The 19,248-nt window shown below is 46.8% G+C and overlaps 1 protein-coding gene across 1 annotated transcript in view; it reads left to right on the forward strand.

The window, feature by feature from the left end:
* Positions 1-17,828, forward strand: part of PLXNA4 (plexin A4) — a 502,236-nt gene extending 484,408 nt beyond the window's left edge. Inside the window, exons 29-32 of the mRNA XM_059471897.1 lie at positions 1,343-1,512; positions 5,018-5,230; positions 16,838-16,988; positions 17,684-17,828. Coding sequence (XP_059327880.1) covers positions 1,343-1,512; positions 5,018-5,230; positions 16,838-16,988; positions 17,684-17,779 — 630 coding nt within the window. The 3' untranslated portion in view covers positions 17,780-17,828. The remainder of the gene's footprint in view (positions 1-1,342; positions 1,513-5,017; positions 5,231-16,837; positions 16,989-17,683) is intronic.
* Positions 17,829-19,248: the final 1,420 nt, after the last annotated feature.

Raw genomic sequence — 19,248 nt, forward strand, 5'->3', positions numbered from 1 at the left:
ATCTGGAAAGCAGCTGCAAAACCTGCACAGCAACAGAAAGAGTAGGAAGGTTGGAGTTTTATTGTTTCCCCTCTTGGGCCGAGCAATTTTCTCTTCTGATTGTGGCCGTTTGAGGGAGGGAAGGAGAGAGAGCAGTTGCTGTAGCACAATCCCCAGGAAGACTTTGTTAAATTGACAATGATTTTTATTCTGGTAAATCCCTGACCTCTGATACCCAAGAGCCTCTTCCCTAAAAGCCTCAAAGGTTTCTGTGGCATTTGTGAGGGTGAGCATGTAGAGAACTAATTCCCTGCAGGAACTGAACCTGAGGGCAGCTCTCCCATGTCAGACCAAGAGGATTTCCCTCCTGAGCCCTTTCTGAGTCAGATGTGCTGCAGGGCTTTGTTCACCCCGCAGGAGTTCACACAAACAAAAAGGTGCCTCTGTTTGTTTCCCAAAGAATAAATCAGGTGGTGAATCAGCCAGAGACACCAGCTTTCTAATTAAGTGTTTGTTATCTCTAGGTAAACTTGAGCCACTCTGGTGGAACCTGGGGCTTTGTTTCTAGAAAGGAGACATTTCTTCCCTAGGTCCTTGGAGAAAGGGCAGAGCTTTATCTTGCAGGAGAGGAAATTTGTCATAGCAGGGAATTTTTGTTGGAAATTCAGTTGATTTTTGGTTATTTTAGCAGCTGTTTATCCACACATAAATGCTCTGGTGACAGAGAAAACGTGTCCTGCCTGGTTCTACCCCAAACCCAGCCTAGAACTCCTAGCTGTCCCCTTATCCAAGCCTGGCCACCCTCAGATATTCCAGCTCCTCTCCTTCCTGCTAAAAGTCAATTGTCCTCACAAGGGTGACTCCAAGCTCTCAATCTGAGATTCTTCTGCCAGTGGGGAATAGAAGATGAGGAGGCCTCTTGGGAATTGAAGTTTGTGTTATTTAGGACACTGGCCACACATTAACCACCCACCTCTCTAGGTTCTCTTGTCCTTTTTGTCTCTGTGACACCTTCTACAGACTTCTCTTCCCAGTTTAGATGCCCTGGGTGAAAGCCAGCCTGGAAAATGGCTAGGTTTTGTCTCATGGATGCACTAAAGCATTGAGGATGGGATGCAGAGAGAGGAATCCGAGTGGAAATGAGGTGTAATGGTTCTTGCCATGATGAACGTTCCTGCTTAAAGACATTTGTATTGAAATTCTCAGGTCATGTCACATTTAACTGATATTAGAGAGCCCTCAATTTTCTATCACACCTTGGTTTATCCACAGACATGCCCTGTTTTAGTGGAGTACCAAAATTAAACATCCTCTGCCCACTTGTACCTCATGCTCTTCTTTCCTTCTTTCTTTCTCCCACCAGGGCACCCTGCAGAAATTCGTGGACGACCTCTTTGAGACTATCTTCAGCACTGCCCACCGTGGCAGTGCCCTCCCCCTGGCCATCAAGTACATGTTTGATTTCCTGGATGAGCAGGCAGACAAGCACAACATCCACGACCCCCACGTGCGGCACACCTGGAAAAGCAACTGGTGAGTGAGAGAGACATCCCAGCACAGCCCAGCATGGATACTGGGCTGGAAGGAGACCAGAGGGAAGTGTGGTTGGCATCTGGTTGCTGGAAGAGCTGAGGAATCTGGTGTGGGGCTCAAAGGATGAGGCTCAGTCTTGCCAAGTCAATGGAGAAGTCAGAAGATCCCAAAATCTAAAGGATCAGCACTTTTTGGCTAAATGGGTCCCAGATTGCCCTGTATTACATGGAAATGACAGGATTTGTGAGGGATTTGATGAGGAAAAATTAAGTTTTTAATTGCTGCAGTGCCCAGGCTCTGCATAGGAATATGCAGAATATCCCCAGGCTCACACAGGAATATCTAGGGAGGCATGGGAGAGTATTCAACACCACTGCCTTCATCTGCACTGGGTGTTTTAATTCCCAGCCTATCTGTTTGCCAACACAGAGGTATCTCATACCAACTGAGAATTTTAAGGTACCCAAGACGTCCTCAGATGATGTGGAGCACCCACAGGAGATTTGTGCCCTCCTGAGTAGAGGCCAGGAGAGCATCTCCAATGGTGCAAAGTATTTAAAGGATCTGGAGCTGGATGTGAGTGCTCTTTGGAGTGAGTAACAAAGGGTGACATCAGTGGCAAAGTGTGACATCAGTGGCAATGTGTGACATCAGCCCCCTGCTGCATAGGAATATGCAGAAGATGCCAGAATATGCCCAGGCTCACACAGGAATATTTAGGGAAGAATGGGAGAATATTCAACACCACTGGCTTCACGTGCACTGGGTGTTTTAATTCCCAGCCCTATTTGTTTGCCCACACATGGAGCTGGATGTGAGTCTTCTTTGGAGTGAGTAACAAAGGGTGAGACCAGTGGCAAAGTGTGACATCAGTGACAAAGTGTGACATCAGCCTCCCGCTCCAGCTCCTCATCCCTGCAATGGGACAGTGGGAAAAGCCAGGATCGGTGAAGAAAATTCTCCTTTCTGCTGAGTCTCCCGGTTGGAAAGAGCTCCCTGGGGAATGGCTCCCTCCCCTTCTCCTGTGCAAACACAGGGACTATAAAAGGAGCAGCAGAGGAGAGCCGTGGGGCTCCCAGCTCATGCATTTTTTCCTTTTCCCAGCCATGCAGTTGGCAGATCGTCACAGCGCCGGTGACATAAAAAAAGAAACCCCATGCACCAAAGAGGCTTTCAACTAATGAAACATTAGCATATTATTAACATTATCTGCGGCACTAATCTAAGGCTGATTGCAGCCACTCAGCCTAAATGAGCAGGAGGTTTATTTAAGGGGGGAGGGGGGAAGGCAGAGCGTGTGTGTTTGTGGGAAAAGGGGCAGTGTGAAGAAATCTGTTCAATCAGATCAAATTAACTCAAAGTCACATCACAGGGCTTCTGTATTCCCAGCCAGGGACATCGTCCCCTATCCCCTCCCCACAGCCAGGCACACAAACACACACTCTGCTCCTCACCAAACACCTGCACAAGGACTTCTGCAAGGTTCACCCATCCACCTCATCCCCCCAGTGATGATTCTCCATTCCCAGCATAAATTCCCACAACTCCATCCTGTCTCATTGACATTTTTTACTTATTCTTCCCCGAGACCCTGTGGAACAGGCTGTCCAGAAAAGCTGTGGCTGCCCCATCCCTGGATTGTTCAAATCCCGGTTGGATGGGGCTTGGAGCAACCTGGCATAGTGGAAGGTGTCCCTATACCTGGATAATCCTTAAGGTCTCTTCCCACCCAAAGCACTCTATAATTCTGTGTTTTCCAGCATCTCTCTCTTCTCCTGAACTTGGCTGACCAGATTCCCTGTGTGGAGCTTTTCTTTACATTTGTTCTGTAATTTTGCTGCTCAGGAGAACACACAGAGGTTTAGGAAAACACTCTGTCAGGAAAGTTGTTACCCAAAATCCATCAGGCTCGGGGATGAGTTTTTTACAGTGCTGTGAATGCAATCAGCAAATGGGAGGAACTGGGGAGTTTGTCCTGAATATCAGGAGAATTTTTTAAGCTGAAAGATGCAGAGAGTGAAGGTAGATTTAGCAATCTGCCTGAGAGAGACACAGGGGCTGGGCTCTGTGCTCAGTGACACATTCCAGCTCCTGGGCCTGATCACTGCAGTGCATCTGCCCTGACAAAAGGCTCCAGGCAAAGGCTGGAGGTACCTCATACATGTACCTCAGGGCATCTCATACAAGTGAGCTGCTCTTTGGAGAAAAAGGGGGAAAAGGGCTTTGGGTTGCAACTGGAATAGCTTTTCCTTGGTTAGGGCAGATATATTTTCATATCAAAGGCTGTGGTACTTGTTTCCCAGCTCCTTTTTTTTTTTTTCCTTGAGGCAATGGGGCTTTCCCTGTCATGTAGCAACTGCTTGCTGCTCTGGGTACTGGGAGTGTGTGCAGGCTTGGGCTGGAGCAGCAGAGAGTGACAGGACATGGTGTCCTACAGGGTGTGCCATGAGCATTCCCAGTCTCCACCTGGGAGCTCTACCTGCCTCTCTTCCCATGGGATTGCTGTGAGGGATAAAAGCCAAGTCCCTCAACAAATGTGTAGAATCCCAGAATAGTTTGGGTTGGAAGGGACCTTAAACTCATCAAGTGCCACCCCCACCATGGTCAGGGACACCTTCCACTATCCCAGGCTGCTCCAAGCCCTGTCCAAGCTGTTCTTGGACACTTCCAGGGACCCAGGGGCAGCCACAACTCCTCTGGGCAGCCTGTCCCAGTGCTTCATAACCCACACCGTAGTAATTTTTGTGGGTTCAATGCCTGTCTTCATCTGATGGAGCAACCAATAGGGTCAACTTTCCATTGCAACTTAATACAGAGCGATTCAGAGTGTTTGTCATCATCACCCAAATTTTACTCCCATTAATTTATGGGCACCTTCAACAAGATTGTATAAAGACTGAAAAAAATCTGCCTTGTTTTACAAGGACAAGAGGTGATGTCTCTACCATCCTTAGACTTTGTAGGGGAGGGATTCAATTTCATAGCAATGTTAATCCCAGAATCTTCATATCCAGATTCAGATTCAGAGTGTTTGTCATCACCTAAATTTTACTCCCATTAATTTATGGGCACCTTCAACAAGATTGTACTGACTCTAAGACTCACAAAATCTGCCTTGTAATGATTACAGGGACAAAAGGTGATGTCTCTACCATTCCTAGACTTTGTAGGGGAGGGATTCATTTCGTAGCAATGTTTATCCCAGAATCTTCATATTGAGATCCAGAGTCTTTGTCATCATCACCTAAACTTTACTCCCATTAATTTATGGGTCCCTTCAACAAGACTGCATTGTCTCTAAGACTCACAAAATCTGCCTTATAAGGATTACAGGGACAAAAGGTGATTCCCAGACTTTGTAGGGGAGGGATTCATTGCATAGCAAAGTTTATCCCAGAATCTTCATATCCACAGCCCGATCTTTGATCCCCACCCTCCATTTGCTGCTGAGGTGTCTCCTATGAGCTGTGCCCTGACTGTGTCCCCTCTGCCACCTCTCCTGCAGCCTCCCCTTGCGGTTCTGGGTCAACATGATCAAGAACCCCCAGTTTGTGTTCGACATTCACAAAAACAGCATCACAGACGCCTGTCTGTCCGTGGTGGCTCAGACCTTCATGGACTCCTGCTCCACCTCAGAGCACCGCCTGGGCAAAGACTCCCCCTCCAACAAGCTCCTCTATGCCAAGGACATCCCCAGCTACAAGAACTGGGTGGAAAGGTGAGTTTCAGCTATGCAATGATGTCGATTCTTTATCTTCTTTTTCTGCCTGGGTCAGGGTCGGGATTAAATGCGCAGAGAGGGAATTTCGTGTTCGTACTCAGATGTTGATTAATTCTTATCTATGTTACAGTCTCACGAGCTGTGAGTTCTACAGTACTTTAACAAGCTGCAAAATGGTCCCATATCTATCTCTACAAGGCCTTTTAAGGATTATTAAGAATTTTAAAAATTACACCTAAATTGTTTTTACTTTTAACTCAATAACCAACCACCCATGCCCACAATATGGACTTTTTTATCCAATTACACAAAGCCAGCCAAACCCATGGAGAAGAAGGTAAAGAAGAAGGATCAATCACTACCCTAAACCCTCCATCTTGTTTTATATATATTATTATATTCTAAACCCTTAAACTCTGAGTTTCCCACCCTGTGATATCACACACTTCTATTCAAACTGCACACCCACAATCCCAGTGCTATCATTGAATTTTGGAAGCTTCTCCAGGCCTCAGGTCAGTGCAGTGTTCTCTTGGGGGTCAGTGCCTGGCAGCACAGAAATTCTGAAATTCTCAGCACCCAGGGTTCCAACAGAATGACATAAAGTGGCACAACCAAGCTCTGCTTTGTGGGTGGAGGTGGGAGGCAGCATCACTGTTGCTTTTGGAAACTGCCCTTGGGGCTTTTTTGTCTCTGACTTTTACTTAGTAGAAATCTCCATGTTAGCCTTTTATTCCTCTACCTTGAAGCAGAGATGGAAATTTAACTAATGGTGGGAGCTGAAGGTGTTTGCCATCGTTGTTTCCTTTGAGGAGAAACTCTTGAGAAGTGGCAGAGGGAGGAAGGAAGGGGAGGTGATGTGTGTGAGCCCCGGGAAGCACATGGGCTTCTCAGCCTTTCCACACAGGCCTGGAGTGGTTTGCTGCTCTCAGCACCATTGTGACAGTCCCCATACTGTCTGGATCCCAAGGGATTTATAATTATCCCCCAGCAAATTCCCTTGGAGGATCTTTGCCTTGAGTGAGATGCCGGACGAATGACAGGCTGCTGAATGAAGCTCTGCAGGTATTTTATGTCCACTCAGAGGTCTTTCCAAGCATTTTGTCCACACTCCCAAGACCTGTGGCTGTACTTCCATCTGCTGTACTGAGGGTCAGTGCCTGGCAAAGCTGCTCCACAGGGAATATAACCAGAACATCTCTTCCTGCAGCATGTTGGGGCCTCATTTTCCATAGCGTTTCCCCTAGGACAAGCAAACAGCACATCCTGTTCTTCATCCAGCAGGAGCTGGGCTTTGCTTTCCAATATTCTGCACTTGCCTGGCGTTATTGACAGGTTTGGGAACTGCACAGATGGGGAACAGTTGCTGCTCTGTAAATACAAAGGCGGGTTTATCCTACAGATCATTCCTGTGCACTGCACCCAGCTTCCAGCCTTGATTTCCTCTGAATGACTTCCCAGGCATGGCCTAAAATTGACACCATGTCCTGCAGGCTGTACAAGGCCTCTGCTGCTGCAGACACCTCACACTGGGCTATAAATCCCTGTATTGCCTTTGCTGGGGATGATTTTCTCTTGTTTTGTGACAGGAGCGTGGTTGATCAAAGAGCTCTGTCCCCTGCTCGGCACGAGGCAGCTTTTTTTCCCAACAATTCTCCCATTGGTCTGTGATTTGTCTGGACAATTATTTTTAGATGTGGTTAAACACTTCAGCAAATGTTGTTTCTAGGCAACCTGCAAGGCTCTTATGAGCTACCTTGCTTAATTATGACCTACTTTTGGTACCGTGTCCAAGTTTCTTAGAATGTATTGAGGCTGATTGCTGGATTGACCTGGATAATGGGAAGCAAGTGTTGGAGGTTCCATTTAGAAATCAAGTTTGCACCATCAGTGACCCAAAGGTGTCATTCTCTAGTGATGCTTTAGCTGCACTCTGTGTGGTTGGGCTGTTTCTGTAGACAAATAATGGTTTTCATCTCAAAGGGGTTGATTTTATCCTTGGAGATGCTACATGTGAGTGACAAACTGAGGTATTTAAGTGGAGAATGGGATATTTCCTTATTCAACAAACACCTTTTTTTCTCTTTTTCCTCTGGATAAACAAAAAGCTGCAGTTTCCATTTTGTTTTATTTTTTTCCAGTATTGATTTCACTTTACAGTTTTTTGGAGCTAAATCCTGGTGCCCAGTGATCTTCAGCAATAGGTGCTGCATTTCCTTGGAAGTTTTCCCAAACAACTGGGTTTGCAAACGAGGTACATAACACCTCCTGCTGCTTGTAAACAGCCCTGGATTCCTGTCCCCAGCATGTGCTGGGTTGTTATCTGCACTGATGTCTGACAACTTGAACTGAAGCCCAAGGGGAGACTGCAGGTTTTGGAATATGGTCAGAGCTTCCTCCCTGCTTTTATTTTTGTGTGTCAGTTCCACTGACTCAAGGCAGTGGCACCTGGATGCTGTGGGAGATGAAAGAAAAAACCTATCAGGGATGAATAAAATATAATTTGAGTTCTACCCCGAGCTAATGAATTCCTTCTCTCCGTTCTGCGATTGTGCTTTGAGGGAGTTTTTTCCAAATCCAAAGGCTTCCAGTGCTGGTTGGAGCTATTTCTGTAGTCAGCATCAGCTGGAGATGGCATCCTTCAAGACCACTAGACTTCTTCAAAGAGTGAATCAGGAGATAAAAAGTCAGGGAGTTTAAGAAGTGGTTGAGTAAATCAGAAAAACCTGAAATCAAACAAACTTCTTTGAGAAAGAGGAAACTCTAAGAGGGTTAATTAGTCAGTGGTAGATTGTACCCAACTTGAGGCACTCTGGATTAAAACATGACTGGATTTAGAGGTCTGGAAATGGAGCTGAGCTGAGTTACTCCAAGCCATCCCTTTTTCTTTTTTTTTCTTCCTTTCCTTTCCTTTTCCTTTCCTTTCCTTTCCTTTCCTTTCCTTTCCTTTCCTTTCCTTTCCTTTCCTTTCCTTTCCTTTCCTTTCCTTTCCTTTCCTTTCCTTTCCTTTCCTTTCCTTTCCTTTCCTTTCCTTTCCTTTCCTTTCCTTTCCTTTCCTTTCCTTTCCTTTCCTTTCCTTTCCTTTCCTTTCCTTTCCTTTCCTTTCCTTTCACCTTTAGGGCTCACAAAACCCAGAGCAGGGAATGACCTTGGCATGAGAAGGAGGCAGGGATGAAAGGACTTTTCTCCAATCCTTCAAAAATTTGTTTTCCACCTGGGAATGTGCATTGGGAAGGGAATAGTTACAGCTTCTGGCCTTACCAGTTGACCACAGGGTGGTCAACTGGAAATTTGATTCCAAAAGATTTCAACAGCAAGACTGTCAGGAATCTTCCCTGGTTTTATTTGTTTGTTTGGCTCATGTTTTAGCGTGGGATTTTTTCATGTTTTCACTTATTTTGTGGTGAGGCAAGTGTTGCCTTCAGAATCAGGATGCATGACAATGACTAATTAAGACATTTTAAAATTTACCAATTTTTGTAATTTCCTGTCGACCTAATGGAAAACTATATAAGAAATGGACATCTTCCATGACATTTTGGGAGGTTGGTTGTTTCAGTGCCCATTTCTATAATTATTCAAGATAGTGGATTTGCTGACAACAGCAATAGAAAGATTATTGTACATCAGTTAAATTTAGTTGAAGATTCTCCCTGCTCATTGCAGGGGGGTTGGACTAGATGACTTCTAAATGTCCCTTCCAACCCAAACTATTCTGTGATTTTATGAAAGTCCTTTTATAACATTGTTGGAAGCAGAGGTGGACTCTGCCTGCTGAAGCAATCCAGCTGAGAAATTCTGGCTTTTGGGAAAAAGCAGGTTCCCTGTTCAAATGGGACACAGAGAGCTGGAAACACGTGGCTAAAAAGTGTCCTGGTGCAGGCACATCTTGGATTTCCTGCTGCAGAACACGAGGCCTGATGAGGCAGGACAATTAACCCAGGAAATTGGGACAGGCTATTTGGCTTTTGTTGAAGCCACCACGAAGAGTCAGGCTGTAGTTCTAAAACAAAGTGGAGGCTTTTCAATTATCATTTAAAAAAATAAAATAAAAGGAAAAGAATGGTAACGATAGAGCAGAATCTCATCTGACTTCAGTTAGTAAAACTCCATAGGCTCTGCTGAATTTACATTAGAGCAGCTTCAGATCTGCATCTTTTCAAGTTTACTTCAAATGTCCCCTTTGAGCCTGGAAATCTGGAGAACTTGGGAGCATTTGATGCAATCCCCAAGCAATACAAAGGGGAGCCTGTTCTAATTGGGACTGTCTCATTAGCATTCAACACCACACTGAAAAATGACAAAGGGCTGTGGCTGACCTTTCATTTCTCTCCATGCTGCCAAGCTTATGATAACACTTGTTTGAACTTCATTAACACCATTTAATTGCCTGCATCACAATCAATATGATGTTTCCCTACTGGAGCCTGGCACGGAGGCAAGGATGTGGGAGACTGAAAAGGGGCAGAGCACAAAAAGCAGAAGTCAAAGAGTTTTTCCATTTCACACTGGTGCCCAAAACACCTGCAGGGCTGCAAGGAGAGGATCTGGTGCTCTTTTTTTTCCTCTCATCCCTGCAGGGACCTGGTCTCCTTTTGGCTGCTTATTGTGCATTGTAAAGGGCCCCTCTAAGAAAAACTTAAGGAGACATCACAAGTGTTCTTAACTTAGGAGTCATCCAATGAAGACCGTTCAAAATAGGTTTGCCAGGTTCATGATCAAAAAAAGCTTAAAGTGATCTGATACGTGGGTTCAGAATTAGAACATTTGCATTTCATTGTGTTAACCTGGGTGCAAACAGTGCCTGACACAGCTGGTGCTGCTCCTGATGCCATGATCCCATCTACCTTTTTTCCTTAAAAGTACAGATACTGTTAGGAGAAGGGGGAACAATTTTTAACTAAAAGGGAGAGATTTAAGTGAGATTTTTGGAAGCCATTCTTTACTCAGAGGGTGGGCAGACCCTGGCACAGGTTACCCAGAGCAGCTGTGGCTGTCTCTGGATCTCTGGAAGTGTCCAAGACCCAGCTGGATGGGCTTGGAGCAACCTGGGACAGGGGAAAGTGTCCCTGCCTATGTCAGGGGTTGGAACTGTATGATCTTTAAGGTCCCTTCCAACCCAAACCATTTTTGAATTGGTGATTCATGCAGCAGCTATGATTTGCATCCCATTAGCCTTTAGATGTCAAGGTCTAGGTCTTGTTAGGAAGAGCTTTATGAGCATGTTTGGAGTACACAAAACAGACAGCCTGTACCCATTTGGGATTTCACCCACCTGGTGTATCAGCCTGGGGTTTCAGGCCTCTCAAATCACTGGGAAATCTCTACCTGTGCAATGCTTGTCATGTCTGTTGGCCACTTTGCAGCTAACTTTAGAAAGAAAGACAAACTGGACCAGTTTAAAGCAATAAAAAGTTGTATGTGCCTTAACATTGTGAGTTATTGAGGTTTTAAGCAGAAACTCTGAGGGCTTTAAAAAAGAGAGGTGCAAATCCTGGCTCTACTTTAAAAAAATGAGTTTTCTGTGCCCCCTCTTTCTCTGCTGGAAAGAAGGCTCAAGAAGTAGCATACCAAAGGTCAAGGCAGGGGGTGTTGTCGGTGGAGATAATAAAAAACAGTGCTGGAAGGGGCCTCGGGAGGTCAACCCGACCATCTCCTGCCTCAGGGCAGGATCAGCTCTGTCTAAAGCCTTCCTGACAGATGCTTGTCTACCCCCATCTTAAAGGCCTCCAACAACAGAGCCTCTGCTGTCCTCAGGCAATTCATTCCCGTGCTTCCCTGTCCTTCCCATCAGAGTTTTCCCTGCTGGGCAGCCAAAATCTCCCTGGCTGTAATTAAAGCTCAGGCATGGCCGTGGCAGGGGGTACAGCTCATTCCCTGCCTCTCTGGGGCAGCTTTTGGTGTGTCTGAAGATTGCTCACTTGTCTTTCTTCACTTTTCGTCTCAAAAGAAAAAAAAATAAAATCATCCCAATGTTTTCTCATCACGCCAAGGAGCTGTTTTTACACAGTGCAGAAAATATGGCAAGATGAAAATGTGTCCATATGGGGAGGGTGCAGCCCCACTCATCTTCTGCTTTGAGGTGCTGCTGGATGATCTCCTCTCCCAGAGGAGCTACCTGTGCACCAATTCACAGTTCAGCCACCAAGGCAGAGCTGCCCATCAGCCCTGCACTCTTTATTCTGAGGGGACAAGCAGCAGGAAAAGCCAGGAACAGGCAAAATAAAAGCATTGCCCTGTCTAGGGCTTGCACACACAGAATTGTTCCTTTCAACAGCTTGGGTTGGAAGGGACCTTGAAGCTCATCTCATTCCATCCCTGCCATGGGCAGGGACACCTTCCACTGTCCCAGGGAGCTCCAAGCCCCAGCCTGTCACCACCAGAGAAAAGCAAGGCACAATTCTTCCCAAGAATATTTCTGGGATTCACATTCTCTGAACCTCAGAGAAAGGAAAAACGATTCTTATCATTTGCTGTGCAAAAGTAGAATGCAGTATGGAGATGGTTTACCCAAAGTGATGGTGCTTTATTTCCTTGGCCAAGTGTGTAGCCACATTTCTCTTCACAGAGAAAAGCAAAGCACGACTTCCCAAGAACATTTCTGGGTTTCACATTCTCTGAACCTCACAGAAAGGAAAAACAATTCTTATCATTTGCTGTGCCTGTGTTTGTGCCAAAGTGGAATGCAATATGGAGATGGTTTACCCACAGTGATGGTGTTTGGTTTCCTTGGCCTATCAGGGCCAAATGTGTAGCCCCACATTTCTCTTCACAGAGAAAAGCAAGGCACAATTGTTCCCAAGAGTATTGTTATTTGCTGTGCAAAAGTGGAATGCAACATGGAGATGGGTTACCCACAGTGATGGCGCTTTGGCTCCTTGGCCTATCAGGGCCAGGTGTGTGTGTGTGTGTGTGAGGACTGTTGGTGACAGTCATGAAGTTCTGTGCAGTGTGTGCAGAGCTGAGTGCTTGGGAGATTCAGTTTAGATGTAATCTAATATAATGCAATATAATATAGACTAATATAGTATAATAAAGTAATTAATTAGCCTTGGATAAGATGGAGTCCTCCTCATCATTTCTCCCTGCCATGAGGGTCGTCCTGTTTTGATGCCATCCAGCCTGGTCTTGGACACTTCCAGCGATGGGGCATCCCTGGATTTCCCTGGGCAATCCATTCCAGTGCCTCACCAGCAGCTCAGATGCTCCCCAGGAACTCAAAGTGCCCTTCTGTGTCAGTGCATGTCCTTGCAATGCTCCAGTACATCCCAAAAACAGAGCTGGTTGTTCCCAAGCTTTCCACCAGCCCTTCCCTGCTGGAAGAGCCCCCCAGATCCCTTTCACACACCTCTCCACCCTTCAGTGGTCTGGATCCAGCCAGCTATTGCATAACCCTAATTATGTTATTGCTGTAATTGCGTCTGCCGTCTGCAGCACATGGATTCGTTACAAGCTTTTCATATGCTAAAATGATTATTAATGAGTGCAGTCCCATCCCAGCGACAAACAACAGGCATGACAAAAAGATCTTTTGGAAGGCAATTAGCTCCATGCTAAGCTGCCTAAACCATGGGCTGTGCTGGGAAATTTCGGGCTGGGGAGGGAGCACTGGCAAACGTGGTTTTTCTCTTCTCTTTTGATGAGTTAATGAGTTACTGAGCGGCAGCAGGCACAGTCATTCTTGTGAAACAGCTCCACTAAGGAGCCTTTCCCTGTCGGTGCCGAGGGAAAGAGCATTTATCCCTGGATAAACAGAGGACAAAATGTATTCCCAGGTCGCTGTGATGGATGCCCAGGTCACTGTTGTGTCGCTTTCCTTGGGAAAACAAAACAAAACACAAAACAAAAAACAAAACACAACCTAGGGAAAGATGAGGTTGGAAGGACCAAGAATAATTATTTTTTCAGTAGAATAGTACCAGCTGTATCCTGGTACATCCCAAATCCTTCTCCATCCTCCAGTGGCAATGTGGGGTCTCTTGGGCTCTCTCTCCATTCAAGGCAGATTGGGGTGGGTTGTTTTACCCTTTATATCTGTGAGGACACATCCCATGGCCTGGTTATCCTCACATCCTGGAGTACTGGAATGATGGGTTCACCCCAGTTCCTCATCATTTTAATTGCTTATGAAGCCTAACGAACAAATTTCCTGTGGTCACATCAGAGGATGGAGAGCCTTGAGGCAAGAATGGAGGCTGCTCCTGTGAATCCAGGGAAACTCAGACACATAAGGCTGGATCAGAAGATCCTCAATCTGAGGATCCTCTGGAAACAGCTGGGGAAGGATCCAATGGAGATGAGCAAAACTGGATACAGCAATAGCAGCAAATCTGCTCAGGATTATAATTTTTAGGAGCAGATTAAACTGCATTTACTGCTTTGCTTTGCTATTTTCTGTCTCATTCAGAGAGAATATGGCTCAGTGTTGTGTTCCCAACCTTCTGCTGGCTGTGGAAGTGTGTCAGAGCCCTGTCCTTGTCTCAGGTGAGACCAGGTGTCCCTCCACAGGTGACAGAGCCCCTCTGTGCCCCTGGCACTGCCTCCCAGCCCAGCTGTGCTGTGGGAGCTGTCAGCTGCAGGGCTGATGGAAGCAGCACAGGAAATTCCACTGCAAATTCCAGCAGTGGGAATGCAAGGGCCTCTGGGGTTTGGTGACAGCTCCTCAGTGGTTTTTGCATTAGGGGTATGCAAATGGCAGAGAGGCTCTAAGCACCTCTGAGGATCTGGGCTGGAATGGAAGGTAAATAAAGACTCAGCAGGGATGTTGTCATCTCCCTTCTAGGATGCTTTAATACACACATTCATCATTTCTTTAGAGAGCACAGTGATGGCTTCATTAGAGACTCTTCTGCATAAATAAGTCACTGGGCCATGGCAGAATTTGGATGGAAGGATATTACATCTTCTCACTCAGCTAGATTGAGGCATTGGTACATGTTTGTTTCCACTTCTTTCTCTTTTATTTTTGCCCCAAAACACCTTGGTTGAATGGGAAATGGCTGTTTAGGTGTGAGATGCCAGGGAATTGAGTCTGGAGAAGACTTTGGTGGGTGATGGCCTGTGACCCCAGAACATCCTAGGAGTCTGTCATGGCCAGAGCCCTGAAACTGTGCTTCTTGAAACTCAGATCTGTGCATGCCATCCCTGGCTCCAGGGAACATTTCCTGCTGCTTTTCCTTGTTTGGATGAGTCACAGGAGTGTTGTGCTGCTGGGGAATGATCTCTGCAGGGCTGGAGAGGGGTGGGGAGCTTTCAAACCCTTGTGAGTCACAGACTCAAGAGTCTGTTTGCTACCAGGTGGAAAGGAAACAGGACAAACTTGCAGAAGGAGTTGGTAAGTGTGTCTGTGCTCCAGTTTTTGGGAGCACCCTGTCCCTACACCCACTATCCTGCCACCACTTGGTGACAGCTCAACCAGAGAGGAAAAGGAGGATTTTAACTTCTTGTCAGAGCCAGACTGGCATCTCTGATATCCTCCACCAACCCCATTTATTTTTGCTGTGATGAGAACCCTTCTCTTCTCATTTCACCCATCAGGAGGGTGCCTATCCAACATTCATGAGGAGCTGCTCCCTTTTCAGGGGTCATAAATCAATGCATTTCACTGCTTTGCAGCCTGTTTTCCCCACAAGTCTGTGAATTGTGCTGGTGGCACATGGATTTTTTTTTCCAGTGCCAAGCACACCTTGCTTTTTGACCATTAGATTCCTTGCTTTTTGACCCTCAGATTCCTTGTTTTCTCAGCCATGTTATGCATGCCACCAATTCCTATGTGCAGCACAGATCTGATCTTCTCCACAGGTGATGTCAAGACCTGTTTGGGTTTTTCTGCAAGTGGCAAACATCTAAGAAATATTTATTCCTCCTGCTCAGCATCTTCTCCTGGGGGCAGTTCTGCAGGACAGAGCCTCCTGGGATTTCTAGATGCTCACTTTATTCACTGTCCAGGTCCACCTGGACTTGGATCCCCAGGTCCACCTCAATCCCTGGGGACTGAGGGTCAGGCAGAGTGTAAAGAAAATCAAACCCACACCACTTTTCACTGGAGCACTGGCAATGAGGAATATTTAGACCACAGGACTGAGTTAGCCTCAGATTTCTGGCTGGTCCTAAGCCCAGAAGACAAAATGCCAGGGCTCCAGGGAGAGAGATGTTTCTGTGCCTGCTGGAAGTTGCAGTAAAATTAATGAGGTTTGTACAAGTTTTTATGGTGAAACAGAGTTTAGCTTTGGAAACTGTCAAGCAAGAAGGACCTCTGCCTCCTGAGCCTCCTTCTGCCGAGGATTACATCAGCATCCCACCACCAAAAACAGGTTATCAACAGGGACTGACTCATTGGGGTAAATCAGGGCACAAAACCAGACTGGGCACAGCTGGAGCCTCCTGGTGTAGAAGGGTTTCCCCCCATGCTCTTGCACTGCTCTGTCTTCACTCCAGCAGCTGCTCATCCTGCTCTGTCATGGAGTATTTTCCCATTCACCCACCTCAAGGATGCTCACCACACAGCATTTCCATGTCCAATTCCTCTGCAGTGGCACACAGCCCCCATCTCAGCAGGTGTCTCCACGCTGTTTACAGGACACCTGTCAGCTCTTTTGGCTCCCTGTCCCCTCTGCCTCCTAATTATAAAATTGTGGATTGCTGCAGCTATGGGCTTTTTTTTTTTTTTTTTTTTCTCCTTCTTCTTCTTATTTTTTTTTTCCTTCTGCACAAAATGTCAAATTGCAGAAATTAAAAATGTAAATGATGGCGTCTAATTAACCAGTTGACAGCAGAGCACAGCTGCGAGTGACAGTGACTGATTACCTTCTGCAAACCTTGTCCTCCAAGACCTGCCTTACCCAGGGGAGAAAGGACAACCAAAATAGCAACTTCCTTAAAGAGACATCACTCTGCACATGGAGCCTGCTGGGCAGTGGTTCTGGGGGATCCAGAGCCTATGGATAAGCCCCCAGTCCTCCTGAGCTCCAGGGGAATGCTGTTGACTCCTAGGAAAAGCAGATTCTTCTAGGAAAAGCAGATTTTTTCCCAGTCAGACTGGAGTTGAAGGCTGTTGCCACAAATATCAGGCTAGCTTAAAATATGGGGCAAAAAAGGAGATGCTGAGCAAGAGAGTTGTTGGGATAGACTGGACTGAGTGTGGAAGGTGGGGGATGTCAGCAATGGGGCAGATGTAGTGGTGAGAATGGTGCAAGAAAAAAATACAAATATTTAGGGTTTTTCTCTATGTGGGAGTGAAATCATGAGTGGGCAGCAAGATCTCTCTGGGAAGAGAGGCAGGGCTAAAAACCCTTGAGTATCTGACAAAGTGATCCAGCTTCAGTCCAGCTCCTGTTGACTGGGAAAGTTTACAGGATACTCTTTGGGGCTTCATTCTCAGATTGGGGTGAATAAAAAGACATATGTGGTGCTCAGGATGAGTGCTCAGTCACTTCCACCTTGGCTAAGTCACCTTTCTAGATGTAAAAGAAGAGCATGAGCAGGTGTTTGAGGAACCAGAAAAACCCAACACTACGTGTGGAGTTTTTTTCTCTGTTTTGCTTGTGCCTTTCACTTCTTGATCTCCTTCTCTTCCCCACAAACTGCTGTGTTTGTGCCCCTCAGGTACTACTCAGACATCGCCAAGATGCCAGCAATCAGTGACCAGGACATGAATGCTTACCTGGCTGAGCAGTCCCGCATGCACATGAACGAGTTCAACACCATGAGCGCGCTCTCCGAGATCTACTCCTACGTGGGCAAGTACAGCGAGGAGGTGAGAGCTTGGGGACACCTTTGAGGGGCCATGGGAGAGGAGGTGAGAGCCTGGGAACACCTCTGGAGGGCCAGGGGACTGTCTGCATCCTGGCTGGGAGGGTGGAGGATTTAAGGAATGAGAGACAAGGCTTGGGGTTTGGAAAGAGAAGGTCTGGGATTTTGGATCCCTGTTTTGTGTCTCTCTCATTCAGTCAGGCTCAGCTGAAGTAGTTGATGGTCAGATGTTAACTCACTGGAGCCCTACATGAGTTTTACATCCACAATGGCCAAAAATTCCTTAAGGACTGTGCCCAATGTCATTCCAGATACCCTAAACACCCCAAAATGGTCCAACACAGACTTGAAGGTGTCCAGCATGGTTCTTTGTACTGAAGGCCATGTGAGACCCCTTAGGGCATCTCAAGTGGCATGGCCAGGTGATGGATAAAGCTCATAAATAGATAAATAACAGATCACCAAGATAAAAATCCACTTGATTGGTTACAATCCAAAGGTCTGCATTGAGTCAGATCAAATCCAAACTCCCCACCTAGCTCCTTCCTGGCTGACTGACTTGCCTTGCATTATCTAAGCTAAGCCTGGGACGTGCCTTAGAGAAAGCTCAACCTCCTCTGCTGCTTTAAGATGCTGGACTCAGTCATTTTGGGGTAAAAAACTGAAATCCTTAGCACTTCTTCCTCTCTCCTTTTCCAGATTCTCGGAGCACTTGATCAAGACGACCAGGCTGGGAAACAGAAACTTGCCTACAAACTTGAACAAGTTATAACCCTCATGAGCATAGACAGCTGAGAACTGTCCTGCCAGGGACACCCTGGGAGGGATAAACCAAGTCGTGCCTCACTCAAGATCATCATCTTTACCAAGTGCAAGTTTTGATGGGCTGTAAGCAGAGTCACCCGAACAGCACTCCTCTCTCTCTCTCTCTCTCTCTCCTCCCCCTCTCTCTTTCTCTCTTTTCCTTCTCTTTCCAAACCTATGGACAAAGCAACAGAGCCCCAAGGGTTAAAAGAAAAGACTGCAGAGGAATCTTGGCTCTGGGGCCATGAAGACATTTGGGTGGAGCTCTCCTTTTCACAGCTTCCCCTCTGCCTTTTGCCCTAGAGAGAAACTACTGAACACACGCGAAAACCCCACCAACCCTCGCCCAGCATCGCATCCTCGCTCTGCAGAGGTGAAACTGGGGGGTAACTTCTGTCATGCTGCTTTAACTGCCCTCTGAGGGCTGTAGCCTCTGGAGAGGACATGGAAATGAACTCAGTATTACTCAAGTGTCCCCAAGGGGAAGGCAGCCTGCCTGCAGGGCTCCTGAAGGGCAGAGCCATTGCAATTCTATCCCTCGATAGCCACCCACTGGGAGAGGAGGCTCCCCGAAAAATGCCACAGCTGTGTCCAGAGCAGGGCCACCATGGCTCATCCTGCCTGTGCAAACAGCTGCTCTCCTGGGGCAGGGAAAGGGTCAAGAGGGGACGAGGAGACCGACGCTGCCCTGCCCATGTGTTTCATATGGTTCTTCTTATTTTCCCAAGAGCCGCGTGTCCCCCTCCGTCTTTCCCGTCGTGTCCTGTTGGTCGTAGCACTGCAGCAAAACGCTCTCTCTGCTGGGTGGCATCCTGTCTGTGGTGGTGGTCCTGCTCCTCCTGGCCATGGAGAGCACAGCATCATGCCCCTTGTTCCCACCTTGGCTTGGAAAGCAGGAGCCACAGGCCTCGGGTTGTTCCAGGCAAGGAGCTCAGCCTCAAAAGAAGAACCAGAAGGATTTTTTGTTTTGTTTTGTTTTTTTAAGCTGTTCTTTCCATTTTGTTTCCTCAACTGGAACACAGCTGTTGTTTTCCCACAGTGGAGTATCAGAGGGTTACTGAAATGCTTGCTGTGAAGTGAGGTGGTGCATGAGGCTGATGGTGAAGCCTTCCTTCCAAGCCGCTCCTAAGAGGAAATGTCACCACACACTTTGGAAGGAGATCTTGGAGGAAATCCAAATGAAACACTGCAAAAAAATTCTTCTACCTAGATCCCCTCAGCCGAACTGCCCGTCTCCTGGAGGTCTCTGAACTGCTGTGAGCCCATCTGCCTTTTGGTGCCAACTCCTGGCCTTTCCTCTCCTCCATTTCTGGAACCAACAGGCCTTGCTGAAGGCACAGTTGCTGCCTAGGAAGGATTTTATCTCTCTTTGCACTTCTTATCCCTTCAGGGATCACTGTCACCATGGGACAATTGTGGGGGATCACCCTGTCCCTGTGCCATCCTCTGCTCAGCTTCTC

This window comes from Ammospiza nelsoni, chromosome 5 (assembly GCF_027579445.1).
Source record: "Ammospiza nelsoni isolate bAmmNel1 chromosome 5, bAmmNel1.pri, whole genome shotgun sequence".
Classification (NCBI taxonomy): Eukaryota; Metazoa; Chordata; class Aves; order Passeriformes; family Passerellidae; genus Ammospiza; species Ammospiza nelsoni.